The following is a 23,924-nucleotide window of genomic DNA, read 5'->3' on the forward strand; positions in this document are numbered from 1 at the left end:
GGGGGAGGGCGGATTCGCTCTCACGACCTCCACAGCCGCCTCCGAGGGGACGCGGTCGGGGTCCCCGCTCCGGAGCAGCCCTGTGGACTAGGCGCCAGAATTTCCGGACGGCGTCTCGAAGCTGCCATGGCGACCCGGCGTGCGGGGCGAAGCTGGGAGGTGAGCCCCACGGAACGGAGGCCGTCGGCCAGGCCGCGGAACTCCGCGGCCGAGGAGGCGGCAGCTTCCCCGCCGGTCCTGTCTCTCAGCCACTTCTGCAGGTCGCCTTTCCTCTGCTTCGGAGATGTGCGGCTGGGAGCCTCGCGGACGCTGCCCCTGGCCCTGGACAACCCTAACGAGGAGGTGGCTGAAGTGAAGATCGCCCACTTCCCAGCCGCCGAGCAGGGCTTCAGCATCTCGCCGCGATCGTTTGAGCTACAGGTAGGTGGTGGGCTGGGCGTGCCCCGGCCCGCGCCCCCTCGGCGGGCTCTCACGCACCCTCCCTAGGAGGGGCGCGGCTTGGAAAAGAAACCCACAAATGAAAGACCCGTAGATCCTTTTCGCTGACTCTGGGCTGGTCCTTGTCCCACCGGCTCTATGGAAGGCTTGGGTGGGCGGTAACTTGGGCGGTGACCGCATACCACCGCGCGTGCACGGAGCATCCTTAGAAGCGTTCTAATAGACCTCTATTAAAATAGCTTTTTAGTAGACCTAAGGCGTTGCCAAAGACTTGAAGTTCTAGAGTTAATACTCTTATCTATCCATCTGTTTTTAAGATTGCCAGAAAGAGCAGCTTTTAAAAATGTTTTGCTTCCTATCAGTCATCTTCGCATGCATTTTAGTGTCCATATGTATCAGGGAAACTGACTCCAAATAGAGTCAGGGTAACTATGCAGGTGCAATAGTGGGCTTTGTTTTGGCTGACGGTGTCTACAGCAAAAAAATGAAAGCACCTGTTCAGGGTTTGTTTGTGCTTTTTTGTGATTTTTTTTTTTTTTGTATGCACGCTTTAATATTTTAATCCTTTTTTCCCTTTGCTGTAGTGTACTTTTAATGGGGAATCCAATTTAATTTTATGACTTGTTTCAAGAACAACCTGGGTACCTTTAATGCATTGCGTTGACCATGATAATGTTCCCATCCCTCTTACCAACTAGAAAATTTATGTTCTTATTTTGATTGCTGTGGCCTTTGCATTGAGTAGAACCTCTGAAAGTGTGAAAATAAGCCCCACTTTAAATGCGGAGTGGCTGATGCGGAGTCTGACCAGTTGTCTAAGCAACTGCTTCATAAGGTAGTGGGAAGAGGTTCTCATCTGAGGTCCATAGACGTGTGTGTAAGCAGTGGTTCATTTACACTTAAGAACCTTTGTCTCCCCTCTTTTCTGTGGACAGATAGATTTTTTTTCCCCGTCTATGTAATACTTTTTTTATTTCTTTTTGTTATGTGGACTAAAGTTGTTTTATGGTTTTTAATTTTGTATTGTTAGAATATGCCGTCTTAACAGAGTAAAAGTTCACTTTTTTTAAGTTACATTTTTATTTCACTTTCTTAATGTTTATTGATTTATTTTTGCGAGAGGAGAGGAAGAGAGCAGAGGAGGGGCAGAGAGAGAGAATCCCAAGCAGGCTCCACACTGTCAGCTCAGAGCCCGTTGCAGGGCTTGAGTTCAAGAACCATGAGATCATTACCTGAGCCCAAATGAAGAGTCCGCCGCTTAACCGACTGAACTACCCAGGCGCTCCTCACTTTTTTAAAGTGTTATAATTTAAAACTAGCTGTTTATGATATTTTATGATTTCTACCCTAAAACAAAACTTGTCTTTTCTCCTCTGAAAAACAATGGACACAATTTGTTTTGTCATTGTCGGGGTTTTGCATTCGACAAATTCCTGCCGGGCTGTGGGCTATAGATGCAATTAAGATTTTATTATAATTTTATTTTCTTGTTGAATCTTGTTATTATTAGTGGCTTCTTTCCTTATCATGATGTGAGATAGGGTAGGAAGATATATTTGACCTGTTAGATGTTATTATGGTGTAGAGTATTGGTGACCAATAATTATTAATCCTCTACTATGTCTAAATTGTACATAATATGTTTTGGTTATTATACATCACTACTTCTATAGTCATTCAAAATGTGTTCTTTGATTACAGCCTAAAGAAAAAATTATTATTTCTGTTAACTGGACACCATTAAAAGAAGGCCGAGTAAGAGAGATTGTGACATTTCTTGTAAATGATATTCTGAAACACCAAGCTATATTACTAGGAAATGCAGAAGAAAAGAAAAAGAAAAAGGTAATAAGTTTTAATCATTCTGTGATTTACTCTAAGAAAATAATAACATATAAGAATCATTTTATATTTATATTTATATTTTGATAAGTCTAAAAGTAACATGTCTGATATTGCTAATTTAAAGGTAATTTTCAGTAGCTGTCAACCTAATCTGTATGTTTTGCTTATTTTTGCAGAGGAGTCTTTGGGATACAATTAATAAGAAGAAAATGTCAACTTCTTCAAGTGATAAGAGGAATTCCTATATTCAAAATGTTAATACAACATTTTGTGTTTCCCAAAAAGCTGACAGAGTTCGGAGCCCACTACAAGCCTGTGAAAATTTGGCTATGAAAGAAGGCTGTTTCCTAACAGAAAACAATTCTTTAAGCCTTGAAGAAAATAAAATACCAATATCACCTATTAGTCCCATTTTCAAAGAATGCCATGGTGAGACGTCCTTGCCTCTTTCTGTACGTCGATCTACTACATACACATCTCTTCACGCATGTGAAAATGGCGAATTGTTGAAAGTAGAAGGTGCCGATGGCTTGGAAGATTTTAATTTTAATGACAAAGTGACAAGTGAAACTTCCTTTAGCTCCATACATAATATGAGTGGCCAAATTGAAGAGAATAGTAAGCTTATTCTTACCCCGACCTGTTGTTCAACTTTGAACATTACACAAAGCCAAGGAAATTTTCTAAGTCCAGATTCCTTTGTAAATAACAGCCATGCAGCTAATAATGAACCAGAGGTAGCTACATGTCTTTCATCAGATACGTTTAGGAAAGATAATTCAAGTCCTGTGCATTTGGAATCAAAAACTGTACATAAAACTTACCAGACAATTTTAAGTCCAGATTCTTTCATAAATGACAATTATGGACTAAACCAGGATCTAGAACCAGAGTCAATTAACCCAATTCTGTCCCCAAATCAATTTGTAAAAGATAATATGGCATATATATGTATATCTCAGCAAACATGTAAATTATCATCATCAAATAAAAATTCTCAGGTCTCACAGTCTCCTCAAGATCAGAGAACAAATGGAGTTTTACCTTGTTTTTGTGAATGTCAGGGTTCACAATCTCCTGAAGCTATTTTTGAAGAGTCCAAAACTTTAGAAATGAAGTCAGATTGCTACAGTTTTACAAAAAATCAGCCTAAATTTTCTGTAATTCAGAATATTTCTAGTTACAGCCATGATAAACGTACAAGACGCCCAATACTTTCTGCCACTGTTACTAAAAGCAAATCCATTTGTAGCAGAGAAAACCAAACTGAGGCTAATAAACCAAAGGCAAAAAGATGTCTCAACAGTGTTGCAGGTGAATTTGAAAAACCAACAGATACTCAAAAAGAGAAAAGTAGTTTTCAGTCTTGTCTTCCAGTTATAGATCCAGTGTTCAGTAAATCTAAGAGTTATAAAAATGCAGTAATTCCTTCCTCAAAGACTGCTTTAGTTGCTCGCAAAAGAAAGAGTGAGGGAAACAAGGAAGATGCAAATGTGAGAGTCACGGTTACAGAACATACAGAAGTACGAGAAATCAAAAGAATCCATTTTTCTCCCATGGAATCTAAAATGGCAACTGTTAAAAAAACAAAAAAGATGATAACACCCATCTCAAAACATATTAGCTACAGAGAGAAATCAAACCTGAGGAAGAAAACGGGTGAGTCTCGTTTGTAAAATCTTTAATGAAAGCGTACATATAAGGAGCATATTTTCTGTTTCTTTTGGTTTAGTAAATGTCCTGTTGATAAGCTTGCATTAAGTTGTACTTTTCGTTTACCAGTTTGCTTCGTACAAGATGGAAAAGGGTGGGGCTGAATTTTAAAATCCTTTTGATTTTGTTCGTACTTAAACTTTGATATTTTGTTCATTATGATGTTTTTGCCTTAATTTTAATGTAAAAAAAAAATACTGCATTAAAATATTTACCTTGATTACCCCAGTTACTTGGTACCCACCTCAAGTTTTACACCCAGGGGAAAGTACTTCACTTGCCTCACCTTAGTCCAGGCCCTGACTGGAAGAGCTAGTGGTGTCCCTGGATCCCATATTACCATCTGAGAAAATGCAGAAGTTGTCTTTACATACTCTGTGTACCTCATGACATTATTCTCCCTCAGCCTTTACTTAGCCATTAATTAGCAACATAGATAGAGCCCCAGAGCTCTACATTCCTTTGGGAAAAATGTCATTGTTCCTTCCCCAGTACAACTGGGCCACCAAGACTACCTCAAAAACAGGACTAATTCCATCATGCCCTTTTAACCCAAATTACCTCATGGTAGTTAAGGTCCAGGAAGAGAAACAAACCACTCTACTTATTTAACAGATAATTTAAAAGAATCCTAGAGCTCCTAGGAAGTATCACACATCTGTATTATCTCATTTCTCTTTGAACGTCCCTTCCTTAATTTGAACCGTTTTCTATATCTCTCCAGCTCTTTCAAGTGTCTGTGCCCTCTGGACTTACTCTCTTTCATTAGCATTATCTTTTCTAAACATTCCCTCAGTTTCTTACCTTGCTGAAACCTGGCTCTCCCCTGAAAACACTGTTTTCATTGCCACCTTCTCAAGTTATGTCTGTTTTCTTCCGTATTCCTCTGACCTTGGGCCTCTTAATGGAATAGTGGACCACCTTCCTTCTCACATCTACTATTGTTTCTCGTTTCTTCCTTGAAAAACAAACAAAAAACAAACAGCAACAAAACAGCTTGAAGCTCATTTTTCATTCTCTTCCACCCATGTTCTTCCTTGTTACAGTAAAAGATTACTCTCAAGATTTTTACATTTGGCTTCTCCAAAACTACCGTCATTATCCTTTATGATTTCAAAATCCTTGTAGTGTATCCTTTCAATATTCTGGCCTTTTGATTCCAATGTACTTAGGCCACACTCTCCTAAAAGTCTCCAAACTCCAATCTCCAATCACCATCTCTGTGATTTTAGCATTTTCTCTTGAAACCCAGCTCCAACATTTTTTCTCCTCTTCATACACACACAATCCTTTAATCTATCATGGTTTCCACAGTCCTCACTCTGACATGTCCTTACTTTCCTACTTATACAGCTTGGATTCCATAACTCAGCATCATCATTTAATTCATCGCTCTTCTCCCTCGTTGTATTTGCCTAGGAAATTCCATCCCAATCCAACCCTCTCTGCTCTGTGCTTGAACCTTGCTGGTTGGTCTTTAATGACCACTAATTTCAAGCAAGCCCTTAACTCTTTTTGGCTACATCTTTTTGGATTTATTGGCTTATATCGATTTACTGTAGACTATCTTATCCCTCCGTTCTTTTCTCCTGAAACTTCTAACACCTCTCATTCCTCCTCTCTCATCGTTGATAATAGGAGGTAATATTTACTGAGCATGTGTTCTGTCAGACCCAGTTGTAAGTGCTGTACTATTACCTCATTTAATACTCATAACAATTACACCAAATAATTATAATCAATACAGTATTTTTTAATGTTTATTTTTGAGAGAGTGGAGGGAAGGGGCAGAGAAAGAGAGGGACAGAATCCCAAGCAGGCCCTGTGCTGACACAGATTCTGTGCACACAGCAGATTCTGTGCCCTTCTACCCAAGGACGTTGCTTTAGCAATTGTCTTCTCTGTCTCATATCTTAATTTTTTACTCTCTAATGGGTCATTTCTGATACAAATATGCTGTTATTACTTCCATCTCTTAAAACAAAAACACCTCTTATTGATACCACTTATCCCTCCTGCAGCCCCTCCTCCATTCTTCTGCTTTCCTTTGAGCAAAACTCCTTGCAAGTACCTAAGTATTCACTTTGTGATAGTTCGCTGACATATGGACACTTTTTTGTGTAAACATGAATTAAAAGGTGCTTTTTAATGCAAAAAAGCCACTTAGAAAGTTGCTTGTATTAGCTGTTTCCAATTCCTCTCCTATTTTTTGAACGCACTTCAATGAGCTTTTGACGACTTCACTGAAACCTTTCTTATCAAGGTCCTCGATACCTCCCTACTGTTAAATCCAGTAGATATTTCTCAATCTTCATCTTGAACTCTTAGCAAACTCTTGGATGCTTTGAGCCTCTGCCTTCTTGGAACGCTTTATTCTGCCATCCCCTCTCTCTCCTGGTTCTCTTCCTATTTCGCTGGCTGCTTCTTGGTTTTCCTTGTTCAGTGCTCTTTATCATCCCGGCCTCTAAATCCTGGAGTAAGTGAAGGCTTAGTCATTGAACCTTTTTCATACTTTACTCATTCTGTTAGTGATCTCATTCCATCTCCTAGCTTTCAGTGCTGTCCATACATGGCAGCCTCCCAATTTTGTATCTTTAGGATGGACTTCTAATCTGTAGACTCATTTATCCAACATGTAACGTTTTTGCTTCACTGTCTAGTGAGCATCTTTAATTTGTCCAAAGCCAAACCTTTACTGTCCCCTCTTCCTTGATACACATACCTGGCATGTTGCTTCCATCACAACACTTGCTACTGTGACCTCTCATCTCATGCCCAAACCTTGTAAATGTCCTTAAGTGTCTTTCTCTCCAAGCTTTTCTTTATAAATTCAGACTGTCTGATTCCAAATTCAGTCCATCAACAAATTCTTTTCTTTTTTTTAAGTTCATTTATCGGGGCTCCTGCATGGCTCATTCGGTTAAGCAGCCTGCTTTGGTTCAAGTCATGATCTCATGGTTCATGAGTTCGAGCCTGACATCGGGTCCTGTGCTGACAGCTCAAAACCTGGAGCTGCTTCAGATTCTGTGTGTCTCTCTCTGCTCCTCCCCTGCTCGCTCGCTCTATCTCTCAAAAAATATGAATAAATGTTAAAAAAAAATTTTAAGTTTATTTATTTTGAGAGAGAGACAGCCAGAGGGGTAGAGAGAGAGAGAATCCCAGGTAGCACAGAGCCCGATGTGGAGCTAGAACTCCGGAACCGTGAGATCATGACCTGAGTCGAAACCAAGAGGCTGATGCTTAACCAACTGAGCCACCCCGGTACTCCGAACAACAAATTGTATCTTCTCTTTCTTCCAAATACGGAATCTGATCACTTCTCACCATTTCCAGTGGCACCTGATTTAGTCTGTGTCATTGCAGAGCCTACTAACAGACATTGTTTTCACCTTTGGCTTCTCCATAGTCTTATTTTCCAGTGGCAGCGAGGGCAGTACTTTGAAATCTTGGAGTGTTGTGCCTTCAGCTTTGTTCTTCTTTCTCAAGCTTGCTTTAGCTATTTCAGGGCTTTTGTGGTTCCATGGAAATTTTAAGATTGTTCTATTCTGGTGAAAAATGCCTTTGGAATTTTGGTAGGAATTTCATTGAGTCTGTAGATTACTTTGGATAATATGAACATTCTAACAATGTTGATTCTTTAAATCCATGAGCCTGGAATGTCTTTCTGTTTAGTTTTGTCTTCAGTTTCTTTCATCAGTGTCTTACAGTTTTCAGTGTACAGGATTTCACCTCCTTGGTTAAATTTATTCTTAGACATTTTATTCTTTTGATGCAATAGTAAATGGAATTGTTTCTTAATTTCTCTTTCTGATTGTTGTTAGCGTATAGAAATGCAACAGATTTTCATATATCGATTTTGTATCCTGCATCTTTCCTGCGTTCGTTTATTCCAACAGTTTTATGTTGGAGTCTTTAGGGTTTTCTGTATTTAATATTTCATCTGCAAATAGTGACAGTTTTACCTCTCTCTTTCTAAATTGAATAACTGTTATTTCTTTTTCTTGCCCAATTATACTATGTTGAATAAAAGTGGCAAGAGTGGGCATCCTTGTCTTGTTTCTGACCACGTGTCTTCTTCCATTCTTACCTGTTTTTTTCCTCAGTAATTCAAATCTTTCACTTACTTCAAGTACTATAATCAACTTTTATTAACTCTACTCCCTGATGAATTTGCCGCTAGGTACCTTCCCTGAGCAAATTTGAATTCAGCGTATATGACATCTTGTATGTACCTGTAAACTCTGTTTCTTTGCCTGTGTTGTTTTCTTGTTTCCTATAGATATTATCTGACCAGGTAACAAATTCCTTGAGAATAGGGAACGTACATATATACCTTTTTTATTTTCTACAAGGTGTACAATAAGTGATGAATGAATGACTTACTAAATAAGCCACTGAAGTGTTGACATTTGAACCTATAGTTTCTTTAAGGTGGCCACCTAGTTGAGCCTCTTTGCAGGGTTTAGAAAGAATTAGACATGCTGAGTATTGATTTATGAGCCTGTATGAGAGCATGGTAAGTCACTAAGAATGACTGACTCTTCTTTCGATTCTGATGAACCTAGGAGAGCAGAGAAAGAAGACAGTTTTCCTAGATGCATTTATTCAGTATTTATAAGGTGCCTGCTGTGTGCTATGCATTGTTCTAGGCTTTATGGATATGAGGGAGAAAAGGTAGAGTTTCTGTGTTCAAGTTGTTTCAGTCCTCTGACTGAGCTATGCACAGGAAATCACGAAAGCACAGAAATGGAGGCACTTTACTTGGCTTTTGTGAATGGCGAGGAGCTGTGAGATGGTTCCAGGAAAGGCTGCTCACAGGATAAAATGACTCCAGGCAGAGGGACTAGCTTCCGCAATGTTTCAGAATGAGGATTTTTTTCCTCTTAATGTTTGAAAGGTTCAAACACAAAGAAACTCAGAACCTAATAACTATCATGTCACAGGCGAAGATTTGCAATCCTTCTAAATCAAAACTAAGCAAACTTTTCCTCTAAAGATCCAGATAATAAAAATTTAGGTTTTGCAGGCCAAATGATATCTATTGCAACTACCAGACCTCCACTATTGTAGGAGAAAGAGTCATAGACAATGTGTAAGTGAATAAGTGCAGCTGTGTTCCAATAAAACTTTATTTATGTACACTGAAATTTGCATTTCATGTAATTTTCAAGTGTCGTGAAATACAGTCATTTTGATTTTTTCTCAACTTTTTACAAATGTAAAAACTATTCTTGGATTGTCGACTGTACAGAAGTGGCTGGATTTTGCCTGTGGGGCATAGTTTGCCCTCTGCTGTTTTTTATTAGCTCTTCATATTTAGCAGGTGTATAATCTGATGAAACTTGCTTTTGAGGAAGTGAACTGCTATCCTGATAGAACCTATATCAACCTAGAAACGATATCACTTTGCCACTGTGACTCTTATTATACTTTTCTTTGTAGGTACCACCTACTGTCTCCCTCAGTCCCCTGGGTTAGATAACCTGGACATCATCTGCAGTTCTCATTCTTCTATCACCTGCCTAGCCAGTGGTTGTTAAGGCTTGTAGGTTCTGTTAGAATAACTCTTTCTAATTTGTCTCTACTGCTTCTGTTTTAATTTAAATTCTCATAATAGCTAACTTGCGCTACTATAATAGCTTCCTCTTAGCTTTCTATCTCTAGTCTTGATCCCTTTTATTCCGTTGGCCACTGTTTTCTAAAATATAAATGGTGGCGTCACCTCCTAGATTTGAGTCTTTCATTGGCATACCAGGTACTTCCAACTGACTAATAGTGCAGGCTCTGGGACTAGAGTGCCCAGCTCCGCCACTTACTAGCTTGTGTGACTTTGACCAACTTGCTTAATTGTTCTAAGCTCCAGTATCCTAATTATATAAAATGAAAACCTATTTTTATAGAAAACCTATAGTAACAATAATACACTTCTTGTAGGTTTTCTGGGGTAATTGCATGAGGTATTCTATATTAAAAGACTAGGCTAGTGCCTGCAGCAAAGCATTCAAACATTAGCTGCCACTGTTATTTTTACTATGATTGAAGTCTTTTCTACTTCTTTCAACCTCTTCTTGTATTGTTTTTCTGATATGTATTTTTTATTCAGGCGCATTGCAGTTTTGTCAACAGGCCACATGCCTCATGCCTAGCTTCCACTTTAAGAGTCCGCTCAAGTGTATTCCCATTTAGGAAGGCTGTCCTGCCCTTTTAAGTGAAGTTAGCTGTCCCTTCTCCTTGTTCTCATTGCTCCTTAAATGTTGTATTTTTCCTTTGTGTATTATATTGTAATTCCTTTTAAACTTCTGACTAGACTGAGAACTTCCTAAGGGGTGGGGCCATATCTCAATTCTGCATTCTCAGTACCTAGCATAGAATCTGCAATACATACATAAAATAAATTGTGATTGAATGTGACTCCTAGCTTCTATAGGCACACAAGATAAAGTGTAACTTCTGGTGTAGAACTTCCAGATGTAGGTTTTATTGACCACCAAGTTCATAGCGTAGTACGGGGTACATAGTAGCTATTCAGTATTTGCTAAATGGATGTGATACTGAAGAACCAAATTTAACTTTAAGACAGTTCATTCATGGAACTTATTTCATTTTTAATGCTATTATTCTACTTTCTAACTTATTTTAGATTCATTAGTATATAGAACTCCTCATTCTAAAACAAACAAAAGGACAAAACCCGTTGTTGCTGTGGCACAGTCTACTCTGACCTTCATAAAACCATTAAAAACAGGTAAGTGTTTACTATCTTTAAAGTCACTGAAAAACTGCCATGGAATGAAGCATGAATGACATTTGAAATGGAAATGAATTGATACTTTTTTGTTGCATTAAAGCGTCGAGGCATTTTAAAATGTGTATTCAAATAACAATTAGGATATTTTCTCAGACTTCGGTGAAATTGACTCAGGTAACTTAGGATTTTTAAATAACCAGGAGATGGGGCGCCTGGGTGGCTCAGTCGGTTAAGCAGCCAACTTTGGCTCAGGTCATGATCTCGCGTTCCGTGAGTTCGAGCCCCGCATCGGGCTCTGTGCTGACAGCTCAAAGCCTGGAACCTGTTTCAGATTCTGTGTCTCCCTCTCTCTGACCCTCCCCTGTTCATGCTCTGTCTTTCTCTGTCTCAAAAATAAATAAACGTTAAAAAAATTTTTTTTAAATAAATAAATAAATAACCAGGAGGTACAGCTCTACTTTTTCCCTTTAAACTTTGATTATATTTTGTACCTAAAACGCTTTCAACTGTTTGCACTAAATAGTGGAAAAGCGAATATTGTTCAGTGTTTTAAAGGTGGTTTTGCTAGGAAAAATGGTCTTTTGCTATATATTGCATAATAATGTAAAAGAGAACTTCTCATGCAATAAACCAATTGTATTCGTAGATATTCCTAGACACCCAATGCCGTTTGCTGCAAAGAACATGTTTTATGATGAACGCTGGAAGGAAAAGCAGGAGCAGGGCTTCACTTGGTGGCTAAATTTTATATTAACTCCTGATGACTTCACTGTAAAAACAAATATTTCTGAAGGTAAACATTAAATTAATGTTTAAGTTAAATAATACTGTTTTAACAGATAGTTTTTAACATGAATTTTCATTTTTTTAATTATACATATATATTACAGTTAATGGCATAGCTCACTAATTCATTGACATGAATGCTAAAGATTCATATAAGTGAGAATTTTTAGGGAATTCTGTACTGGAAGTACTAAACTTTTTTTTTTTCTTTTTGCTTACCATTCTTGTTCATCAGCCAATTCAATTCCAGCCTTTCAGGGGAATGAGTTTTATTTTAATGCAAGTTCAGTCTGAATTAACAGTGAAACATGACTACTAAGAAATCCAATTCAATCTTAACCACATTAATAAAGTGTAATGTCCTGGTGAATAAATCTAATAGCCTTACATGACCTGATCCTTTCAGGCATATTGTCTTCCCTTTTTTTTCTTTTTTTGTCTCCACTTTCACATACCTTAGTTTGAGATGTGTGTAGGAAGACTACAGAATTTTGAGGAATCTTAAAACCAGTTGATATGGAGAAACATCTCAGTGTTTGTTCTGGAAAAGGGAAAGCTCAGATGTAGAGCAAGATGGAAACATGCTGTCCTTCAAACATTTGAAGGCTTTTTTCCTGAGAGGAAGGGAAACTTAATTTGTGCTACTCTTGCATAGAAATGATAGGGATCAGTTCAACTCAAGATAAGGAAGAATCTTTGTAAACATTTAAATTGCCAAGCCATCGCATAGGCTGTCTTTAAGATGATGGTTTCTCCACTGTTACAGTGTTCAGGGAGAGGCCAGTCTATATTTGTTAAAGAACAATATATAGGATTTTCCCATTAAAAGTCCTTTGACTAGATGATCTCTAAGGCTGCCTTTCTTTTTCTCCAGAAGTAAACACAGCCTGATACTTAGTTCTCTTGGGAGAAAATGTGTTTTATAAAATTTCAAATTGCATTTCAAAATTTAATTGAGTTTTTTAAAGTCATGTTCTTTAAGAGACTTTTTTTTGCTTTTAATTTATGCAGAGGATGGAAACAGAGAAACCAGTTAGGAGACTATTTTAGTCTAGGTTAGAGTTGATTGATAGTGTTTGAACTTGGATAATAGTGGTGGGTAGCGCTAGAAGTAACTCTCACGTTAGACTTGGGATCCATTTTGCAGGTAGAGCTCCAGGTTGCGATGATAGAATGGCCCACGGTATTGAGTGAAGAGTGACACTCATATTTTGAGATAGGAAAGAGAAGAGCAAGCTTGTAAGGAGCAGAGAAGAAATCCTATTTTGGCCATCTTAAATTGCATGTATTGCTGGATTTAAGGATATGGATCTATAGTTTCACCGGAAACATTCTTCCTTTTGTTTTTACCCAGTAAATGCTGCTACTCTTCTTTTGGGAGTGGAGAGTCAACATAAAATCAGTGTTGCTAGAGCTCCTACAAAAGATGAAATGTCTCTCAGAGCTTACACTGCTCGGTGCCGGCTGAATCGATTACGTCGGGCAGCATGTCGTTTATTTACTTCTGAAAACATGGTCAAAGCTATTAAGAAGCTTGAAATTGAAATTGAAGCTAGGCGGTTGATTGTTCGAAAAGATAGACACCTCTGGAAAGATGTGGGTAAGAAGATATAGAAATCTTGAGATTAGTTCGTTGAAAACACTTGAGATTTTGTATTTTAGAGTCAGATTTGTACATGATTTCACTTTGCTGCCCACCATCTTATACACTTTAATATGATCAATATACATTTAAGAATGGATATATATTTAAATTAATTGATTTCATGTATGTAATTATCTCTTTTTTCCACTGATTTCTCTCCATAAAATTTTATTTATTGTCTCTATTTGATTAGTGGTCTGAGCTTACTTGCTTTTCACATGCATTTCAGGAGAACGGCAGAAAGTCCTGAATTGGCTGTTATCATATAATCCTTTGTGGCTACGTATCGGCCTAGAGGTGAGTATATACACTTCAGTTTTTGAAATGATATACTTTAAAAAAAAGCATACTGTAAATTTTTTAAATTATTTTTAAAACTTTTTATTATATACTTTTATTGTGTACTTTTTTATTATATATTCCTTTAGTAGACTTTTTATTATATATTTTTAATAGATTCTTTAATAAAATGTAGTTTCACTTATAAAGTCATTTGGTTAGTTTAATTGATCTTTGAGTATAAAATTTAAGGTCCTTTAATAAATACTCATTAGGTAATTAGATCATGCCATTATGTATTATTGCCATGTCATCACAAAAGAACTTTCCTGGTAGTTTTCTTAAATATCAATAGTTTGGTATTTGATATAATAACAGGTATAGTAAACTCTTTTTTGAGCTTTTACAAATGATCATACTGGGCCATTTTAAATATATTTCAAATAATTGAAGCCTCTTTAAAACCCAGTGAGGTGCGTATTACTATTTCCATTTCACTGACAAAACTGAACCTTAGATTTTAAGTAACATGCCAGATGCCAACTAGTAGTCAGGATTTGAGACTATGCCAGTCTGATGCCAGAGTCCAAACTTGCAGCCATGTTGATGTAACACTTCCCATAAAAACGCTGAATTTGAGTTTTTCACTTGGTGCATAGCTCAATAATACTTAGGATTTTAAAACTGAATGGAAAGGACCTTAGCGGTTGTAAATTAAAAATATGATTTTATTTAAAACATCCTCTCTGTGTTTATAGATTTCTTTCGTCTTTTACTGGCACACTTTTACATTTTCTTTAGGCTTTTTGCCATTGTCATGTGAGATATTCTGTTCTTCAGCTTATTCCAGGTGTTGGAATAGAATGATCTTTGGGACTGAAAGGAATCGTTAGCAATAATTTGGCTCTTATTTATCGAGAAGCTGTGGCACAAAGAGAACAAATGATAAGCTTACCATGGTCATACAGCTGGATAGTGTCATTGCTAAGATTTCTTATTTCAGTTTAGTATACTTCGTTAATCGGAAAATTACGTATCAACCAGCTCTGCTTCACGAGTCAAATAATTCTAGAACCTTAACTGGAGTATAATCCCTCTATTTGGGACACAGCATTTTGTGCCAAAGGTAAAAAGCATGAGGTTTAGGTGGAAACTTAATGCCTTTTAAAACTTCTGCTTGTATAAAATGCACATATTCCACTGGCCAGAGCACATTATTTGGCCAAACACAAATGAACTAGGACAGCAAGTCCATGGCAGTTGGTGGGGATGTACAATCCTTTTAGAGGGAAGGGAGGGATGAGTCCTTGTGAACAAAATATTTTACCTCACCGCCACACCTTCAGGTTCTGGTAGTGGGCATAACCTTTGAGGATTTTAAGAAAACATCAAAGGCAAAAAACATAAATAAATAAAAATGCAGTTTTTCTATTTTGGCATATACTTCCTATGCTTTTATCTCTATATTTTGTTAACGTAAGGTTATAGGGTATAATTTGATATGTTTTTAGTTTTTTCTAATCACTTTAAAAATCATTAAACTAGGCATGTTGATGTTAAACTAATTTCGTATTTAAATCATTAATTATAAATGGATCTGAACTTCCCAAATTGTTATCTTAGATTATTTGCAGATGGGTTTCCACGTGTTGACTATTAGAAAATTTTGAATATTTTCGTTTCTGTTGTACCTTCATGATATACTTAGTGCGACAATTCTAATTGAATTTGAACAATATGCCTACGTTTGGTAGTTTTTGGGTTTTTTTAAATGTTTGTTTCTTTTTGAGAGAGCGTGAACAGGGGAGGGGCAGAGAGAGACAGGGAGACATAGTACGAAGCAGGCTCCAGGGTCTGAGCTATCAGCCCAGAGCCCAATGCAGGGCTTGAACTCATAAACTATGAGATCATGACCTGAGCTGAAATCAGTCACTTAATCAACTGAGCCACCCAGGCACCCCATACATTTGATAGTTCTTTAAAGGAAAACATTAAAATGTAAATATCACTTGTCAGATACTTAAGAATTTATCTTAGCCTTGAGCTTTTGCCTTTTTTCATCATACACCATATGCACTAAAAACTGCACAAAACATATACACAGTTTAAAGAAGTTATTTGGCAAATATCCATGTTATTTACATACTATTTAGAAAATAGAACATTAGAAGATCCTTAGAAGATCATAGTCTGCCCTCCCCCTCTTGTATCCCTTTGCTTCTTAAAGGTAACATAGTCTTGACTTTAGCTTTTAATTTCTTTTCAGACAATTTATGGAGAACTCATATCTTTGGAAGATAACAGTGATGTCACAGGGTTGGCTGTGTTTATTCTGAATCGCTTACTTTGGAATCCTGATATAGCTGCTGAGTATAGACACCCCAGTGTTCCTCATCTCTATAGAGATGGTAAGTAGTTCTGCCACCACCGCGTCCTCTCCACACTCTGCATAAATGTTGTCTTCTTATTCTTCCTGTCTCTATTTAAATTTTACCTTCTCAGAGCTGCCAATATGAATAGTCAGTTCCTCTCTCTACCCTCCTCCCTTTCTTTACCCTCATCATTCCCCATCATTTCCTCCATCACTATAATTATTTTTACCTTTTTATTGTCTCTACTCACCCTGTCCCCAGAACTAGGCAGTAAGGCCTGCGGAGATCATAGTAGTTTTAGTTTGCTACCACATATGGCACCCAGGATGCTACCTGCATAGTAGGTGCTCATTAAATATTTGTTGCAGGAGATAGACTAAATCACTTAATATCTCTGTGCCTCTGTTTCCTCCTCTATGAACTGGAAATATTAAATGATACCTGCCTCATAGAGTTACTATGAGTAGTACATGAATTCATATATATAAAACACTGAGAAAGGCACATAGGGTTCTATTTATGCTTACTATTACTTTTCTTTATTAGCACGTTGTTATCATATTTTCAGGTGAAACTTGTCTTTCACAGATTAACTTGCTGTGCTTTTTTGTACTTCATTGAAGGTCATGAAGAAGCTTTGTCTAAGTTTACATTGAAAAAGTTGTTGTTGTTGGTTTGTTTCCTTGATTATGCCAAAATCTCCAGACTTATTGATCATGATCCTTGTCTCTTCTGTAAAGATGCTGAATTCAAGGTATAGTTTTCATTTCTTTTATATTTCACATTTAAGACTTTTGCTTGTTTCTGTTGTGTATTTTCTCCTTAAAAACTTTGAAGTTTCCCAAAGAACAATACTCTGGAGTGGAATAGGAATGCCTGTGTAGTCCGTCTTACTAGTAGTTCTAACCCCACCTAACTTAATGGTTGACCTTTCACCGGCACACCCTATTAACTTTGATTTGAGAATCAATGAAACTATACTTCTGAGGAATTAACTTTGGGTTGGGGAGAGATTTCACTCCTAATTTAGCATATTATCAAATTAATACTGGGGTGCCTGGGTGGCTCAGTCAGTTGAGTGTCTGACTTTGGCTCAGGTCATGATCTCACAGTCAATGAGTTCGAGGCCCACATCAGGCTCTCTGCTGACAGCTCCAAGCCTGGAGCCTGCTTCGGATTCTGGGTCTCCCTCTCTCTCTGCCCCTCCCCCGTTCATGCTCTGTCTCTCTCTGTCTCAAAAATAAATAAACATTAAAATAAAATTAATACTAATTTTTGGAGTCTATTATTATGAGTAATTTTTTCCAAGGCCTTAAATTGGAAATAGATGTTCATTATTACTGTATGATATAAAACCGACTTTTTTTTTTTCTTTAAATGTTTATTTGTTTATTTTGGGAGAGAGAGAGAGAACACATGCAGGAATAGTGGAAGAGCAGAGAGAGAGAGAGAGAGAGAGAGAGAGAATCCCAAGCAGGCCCCGCACTGTCATCACAGGGCCTGATGTGGGGCTCAATCTCATGAACTCTGAGATCATGACCTGAACTGAAACCAAGAGTCAGACGCTTAACCAACTAAGCCACCCAGGCACGCCCTGACTTTTTTTTTATACTACCATTAATTTTACTTTATTTCTATATGCTCAGAATCTTAAGAATTTGTTATTATTGTAAACAAAATTATAATCTTGGCATATAATACCTGCAACTTGTTTCTCCATAGACTAGTAAAGAAATTCTTCTGGCTTTTTCACGAGACTTCCTAAGCGGTGAAGGTGACCTTTCCCGTCACCTTAGCTTTTTGGGATTACCTGTTAACCATGTGCAGACACCATTTGATGAATTTGATTTTGCTGTTACAAATCTTGCCGTAGACTTGCAATGTGGAGTGCGTCTTGTGTAAGTATAAGAAATAGAATTATTTTCCTTAATGGAATAGACTAAAATTTTCTAGAAAACACTTTTCTGTATTTACACAGTCTTTCCTGCTCTTTCATATAATGCAATAAATTTCAGGATTAAAAAACTTGGGGTAAATATCTCCAACACTTTGGTAAAATGTGTCAATTTTAAACCATGTCTCCTGTCCACATTTTTTTTCCATGCTGGCAGTGACTAGGGTCACTGTGAGTAGGAACTATTGATGCCCCAGAATAGGAGTTGGGACAAGCATGGAACTAATTAAAATATCAAACATTTAAGTATCACGTGTATCATCAATGATTTCATGAGTACTCCATCACTTGGGACCAATTCTAGCAGTGTTAATAACCTTGTTTTACATATGAGGAAAAGTAAGATGAAGTGACAGGCCTTGCCCAAGTTTTGTATCATGATATTGAGACATAAACTCAGGATGTCTGGCTTCAAAGCACACAGCATCTGTCAGTAACAAACTAGAATCTTCAAAATTGGCTGTTATGTGAATTCAGTGTGCTGTTCCTGCTTTGGAAGGAGTGGTCGTGAGCATGGTACTATACTTGACCACTTTAAGATGTACACATTGGAGACATTTGTCTTATTTCTAGGAAACTCTCCAAATTTATGTTACATTTGACATTTGTGAGGAAGGGGTCTCTGGAAAAATCCCCACTTCTTCAAAAGCAACATACATGTCACATGCTTCCTTCTAAATTAAATTTCCATGAACGTTCTTTTCTGATCATATGTTCTCACAGCTATGTTCTCATAGCTTTTGAACTTTATTGTAGTTTTCTCTTACTTGAGCAGTTTCCATAGAGGCTAGCGCATTGGCTGAAAATGTTTCACATGTTATTTTTGTATTTAATTTGTTCATTTCATAAATCCAAGCCGCCACATCTGTTTTCTGGCCAATAAGAATTCACATTTTTAGACTTTTTCCACTTTCCAGGAGGGGCAGTGATTGGTTTCATGTTTGGTGCTATTTTCCACAATGAAAGACATTTTTTATGTTTTTACAAGAGTTACTGAGGACTTAGCAGTATTGAACATTGATGCTTTTTATTTGATCAGAACCTCTCACTAGTTAAGAGACTTGGCCATGCATACCAGATTTCTACTTTCTTCAGCGTCAGCAAAATGATCATAGATCTTTGAAGTTATTTGAGAATGCTTGACAATGGTTGATGTACTAATGCCATAGGTGATGAGGTGGTCTACTGTTGCAGAAATGCTTCATATGTTGATTGGGCAGTTGACCTGGAATGATCTTAAGTTGCTTTCTAACCTTTAGAAATTATGGTTCTATAAACAATTCTACCAAATTTTAGCTATATATAATAATCCATTGAAGCTTGCTTTTTCTATAGAAACACTGATTATTGTCTAGTAGATAAAATACTAGTGACCTAGATGATATTAGGGGTTTGAATTTAAATTGGAGTATATGTGTCTTTTTGAGATAGGTGTTCATATTTTTACAATAATCTGGTGTATATAACAGGATGGCTTTGGAATTTGATAAAACTGAGTTTGAGTTCTGATCTCAGTTCTGTCATTATTAGCTATGTGACCACAAGCAATTTACTTAATTTGTCTGGGCTTTGGTTCCTTCATCTGCAAAAAAGTGGGATAATAATGCCTGATTGTGGGATTTGCTATGAGGACTAAGAAAAGACAGCACGTCCTTGATTTGTAGAATACAGTAGCCCCTCCATAAATACACTTTCTCCTTTCCTTTCCCTGTAGAACTCTGTTATTTTGTTCATGTGTTCATTTATGTGTGTCTCATCTGTTTTTTGTTGTTTTTTTTTTTACATTCTGTTCATAGACCTCAAACCCCAGGCTTAAAATGAGAATGACTCTTATTTGCTAACTATGAAGCAACAGTTTTCAGATAGTTTTTTGGGATCTTTCTAACCTAAAATTCTTTAAATGTTGGAAATTTATGTGGGTGATAACTATATTTAAATAAATTTCATCTTACGTATATATTTTATTTTTGTTTTGTTTTTGTTTTTATATGTGTGTGTGGGGGGGTTAAGTTTATTTGTATTTATTTTGAGAGAGAGAGGGAGAGAGAGAGAGAGAGCACAAGCCAGGGAGGGGCAGAGAAAGAGGGAGAGAGAAAATCCCAAGCAGATCCCATGCTATTAGCATGGAGCCCGACACGGGGCTCAATCTCACAAACTGTGAGAATATGACTAGAACTTCACCAACTGAGCCACATAAGCACCCCTGTTTTTTTTGTTTTTTAAAGCAAAGTTAAGTTTATTTTTTCCTGTGATAAGGACAATCATACACTGACAGATTCTTAGCATCTCAGTGTGGGGAAGGTAAGGACAGGATATTTATGACATTTTGGGATATGGTTTGAGACCCATCTTTTGATGCAGGGGGCTTTTCCTATATATTTTTATATGACAGTGTCATCTGAAAATTCCTTTATTGTTAGGCGAATCATGGAACTTCTCACACGGGACTGGAATCTCTCAAAGAAACTCAGGATCCCTGCAATAAGTCGTCTTCAGAAGATGCACAATGTCGACATTGTTCTTCAAATTCTTAGATCACGAGGAATTCGATTAAATGATGAACATGGTAAAAATTGAGTAAAGATAAAAATTTTTCTTCTCACCAAAAATTGATATATACATAGATTGTGCTAACAAACTGATTTCATTTACAGGAAATGCAATCCTATCTAAGGATATTGTGGATAGGCACAGAGAAAAAACTCTTGCGTTACTTTGGAAAATAGCATTTGCTTTTCAGGTATTGTACATTTTGTAAATTTTGCACTTTTTGTCAATTTTCAGTACTGATTTATAGAAGCATTTTGCATCAGATAAGGACTAGCAAAATTACTAGGGTTTATTCTGTCCCAGGAACTGTGGTAATTGCTTTATATATATTCCAATTTAATCTTCACAACACCCGTGTAAGGTAGGTGTTGTCATTACCTCATAGGTAAGAAAACCAAAGCTAAAAGTTACCTTATTGATAGGAAGCAGAGACGAGACTAGAACCCAGGATCGTGTGGTCCTAAATCTTCTGTGTGATTCACATGACACACATTAACCACTATGCATCCCACTGCTTCATAAACTATGTTTACCGTAAGGAAAAAGACTAACTTTTGTGGGTTACAAATGACACATGAAAAACATAAAGAGACTTATCTTTTTTTGTGTGTTTCAGGTGGATATTTCCCTTAATTTAGACCAGTTGAAAGAAGAAATTGACTTTTTAAAACACACACAGAGTCTGAAGAAAACAACGTCTGCACTGTCATGCCATTCTGATGCTATTATCAATAAGGAAAAAGACAAAAGGAATAGTGGTTCCTTTGAACGATATAGTGAGAGCATAAAGCTGTTGATGGATTGGGTAAATGCTGTTTGTGCTTTCTATAATAAAAAGGTAAGTTTCTTTGTTTTGTTTTGTTTTACTTCAGTGTCTTTAAATACATTTTGGTTAAAGTCAGACTTCAATTCCTAAAATATTTCATTGCATTTCTTAAATAATTTAGTTTATATATGAGCAAACTTGTCCTCAAATGAGTGAGGATATTTTCACTTACTGTATTTAATCTGTCACCAATTGTGTAATACACGATTACTAAGAAAAATTGTTCTAGTCAGGAGTTTTAATAGGAGACACTTGTATAAAACTGGGACACCTAAGGATCACACCCTTTTTATAAAGGTAAATTCAAATAAACCCATCATGCAGGAAGGATCAATAGAGAACCTGACCGCTGAGTACAAGGAGGAGGAAAAAATCTAAGTTGAGTGTTTTATTAGACTGATACTATATTTCTGTGTGAACTATACCTTTAATTGTAAATATTTAAAAATGAATAAAATATCTGGTAGGGAATATGAAGCCAGAAAAATGATACAGAATACATGTAACTGAATATAGTAAAGTATTATACCTTGAACGACTCTGGTTATAAAAAAAAAGTCAGATAGATGGATCATCTTCTACGTTTTAACTAAATATTAGAGAGCCACTAAAGATTGGCGGAGAGTGTGTTCCAAACCTTTCTCTTAACTTCTGGTGTTGCTGGCAATCCTTGGCATTCCTTCACTTACAGATACATTATTCCAATCTCCACCTCTGTTCTCACATAGCAACTTCCTGTGTCTGCCTCTGTGTCTCTCTCCATATAAGGATACCAGACATACTGATACTGAGAACCCACACTACTGCAGTATGACCTCATCTCAACAAATTAAATCTGCAGTGAGTCTATATCTGAATAATGTGACATTCTCAGGTCCTAGGAAGGACGCGAATTTTTTAGGGATCCTATTTCTCCCAGCACAATAATCAAAAAATTTTTTTCATGTTTATTTATTTTTGAGAGAGAGACAGAGCATGAACAGGGGAGGGGAAGAGAGAGGGAGGGAGACCCAGACACGAAGCAGGCTTCAGGCTCTGAGCTGTCAGCACAGAGCCCAACTCAGGGCTCGAACTCATGAAATCTGGAGATCATGACCTGAGCCGAAGTTGGACATTCAACCAACCGAGCCACTCAAATTTTGTTTTTGAAATAGAATTTTATAATTGAGAATTTGGCTATAAATAGAATATTCTTCTAGGTCCTATTAACACCTAATGTGATATTCTCAACTATTAAAAGGAGGTATGGACCATAAAACCACTAATAACCTATATTACTATATAATCCCAGTTAATTATGTTTCTGGTATTTCCATCAGGTGGAGAATTTTACAGTGTCTTTCTCAGATGGGCGTGTGTTGTGTTACCTGATCCATCACTACCATCCTTACTATGTGCCTTTTGATGCTATATGTCAGCGCACTACTCAGACCGTAGAATGCACCCAGACTGGTTCAGTGGTGTTAAATTCATCCTCTGAATCCGATGGAAGTTCTCTGGATTTGTCTCTTAAAGCACTTGATCATGGTTAGTCCCTTTTGGCTGATGAACGTTTCAAGTTTTTTCTTTGCCGTGTGAGATTTTTGACTGGACCTGTCAAATCTCTTTTTTATTTGCATAGTAGAAAACACTTCAGAACTATACAAAGAACTGCTAGAAAATGAGAAGAAAAATTTTCAGTTGGTTAGGTCTGCAGTTAGAGACCTTGGTGGAATACCTGCTATGATTCATCATTCAGATATGTCCAATACGATTCCTGACGAAAAGGTAAGCAAAAGAAGAGTTTCTAACTAAGAATAAGAGTCTCAGAAGGTGACAGTAAAAGTTGCACAATCTCTGTTAAACATCTGCTTTCATCTCTTCTGTTGTCTCTTAGGTGGTTATTACCTATTTGTCATTTCTTTGTGCAAGACTTTTGGATCTTTGTAAAGAAACAAGAGCTGCTCGGCTTATACAGACAACTTGGAGAAAATACAAACGAAAAACAGACCTAAAACGTCATCAGGTACTACTAAAAAATGAAAACACTGTAATGTGAATTGTACTTCGCAAAATGCCAGTTGGTTGATTCCTGATAGGATTTTTACGTTTTATTGATGTGTGAAACTATGGACATAATTTTAGTAATTGTGTGTGTTTTGAGTTAGGGATGGATATTTCTCCCTAACTCCTGATGTTTGCTTCAGTGGATGTGTCTTCCAGCCGCTTTCCCCAAGTTTGCTCCGGGGGAAGTAGAATAACTTACTTCCTTTGTAAATTTGTAAAAGTAAACTCAGGAGACCTGACTCAGCATTTGCTTCTTCTTGGAATCTAACGTATCTCCAGGGAACAGGAGCTTTCCATGAGGTTTTCATGCTGTGTTCGGGGAGGCTTGATCTTGGTGCTGGAGTGGCCCTTGGGTCTAGGCGTCTAGTGTCTGGTTTTGCAGTTCAGTTAGCCAGTTCATTCTGTCTGTCATGAAACTGTTTTCCAGTGTTTTCTTTATTAGTTTATTTTTTTTTAATGTTTATTTATTTTTGAGAGAGAGAGTGGGGGGAGAGAGAGAGAGACATGGAGCATGAGTGGGGGAAGGGCAGACAGAGAGGGAGACACAGAATCTGAAACAGGCTCTCGGCTCTGAGCTGTCAGCACAGAGCCTGAGGCGGAGCTCGAACCCACTAACTGTGAGATCATGACCTGAGCCCAAGTCAGATGCTTAACTGACTGAGCCACCCAGGCTTCCCTCTTTATTAGTTTATAAGTGGTACTTTGGTTTCTGTTGTTTTATT

At 37.3% G+C, this 23,924-nt stretch overlaps 1 protein-coding gene across 2 annotated transcripts in view; it reads left to right on the top strand.

Moving 5' to 3' along the window:
• ASPM (assembly factor for spindle microtubules) overlaps positions 1-23,924 on the top strand; it is a 52,230-nt gene continuing 28,306 nt past the window's right edge. For both annotated transcript variants that reach the window (XM_047076729.1, XM_047076730.1), the window contains exons 1-16: positions 1-420; positions 2,140-2,283; positions 2,460-3,942; positions 10,637-10,741; positions 11,391-11,537; positions 12,885-13,130; positions 13,405-13,472; positions 15,721-15,862; positions 16,450-16,580; positions 17,549-17,724; positions 20,201-20,346; positions 20,435-20,520; positions 20,947-21,168; positions 22,476-22,683; positions 22,781-22,923; positions 23,033-23,161. In XM_047076729.1, coding sequence (XP_046932685.1) covers positions 127-420; positions 2,140-2,283; positions 2,460-3,942; positions 10,637-10,741; positions 11,391-11,537; positions 12,885-13,130; positions 13,405-13,472; positions 15,721-15,862; positions 16,450-16,580; positions 17,549-17,724; positions 20,201-20,346; positions 20,435-20,520; positions 20,947-21,168; positions 22,476-22,683; positions 22,781-22,923; positions 23,033-23,161 — 3,870 coding nt within the window. In that variant the 5' untranslated portion in view covers positions 1-126. The remainder of the gene's footprint in view (positions 421-2,139; positions 2,284-2,459; positions 3,943-10,636; positions 10,742-11,390; positions 11,538-12,884; positions 13,131-13,404; positions 13,473-15,720; positions 15,863-16,449; positions 16,581-17,548; positions 17,725-20,200; positions 20,347-20,434; positions 20,521-20,946; positions 21,169-22,475; positions 22,684-22,780; positions 22,924-23,032; positions 23,162-23,924) is intronic.

The sequence above is a fragment of the Lynx rufus genome, unplaced genomic scaffold (assembly GCF_022079265.1).
Source record: "Lynx rufus isolate CCGP_SWC_20201006 ecotype Redwood Valley unplaced genomic scaffold, mLynRuf1.p SCAF_15, whole genome shotgun sequence".
NCBI classification, from domain to species: domain Eukaryota; kingdom Metazoa; phylum Chordata; class Mammalia; order Carnivora; family Felidae; genus Lynx; species Lynx rufus.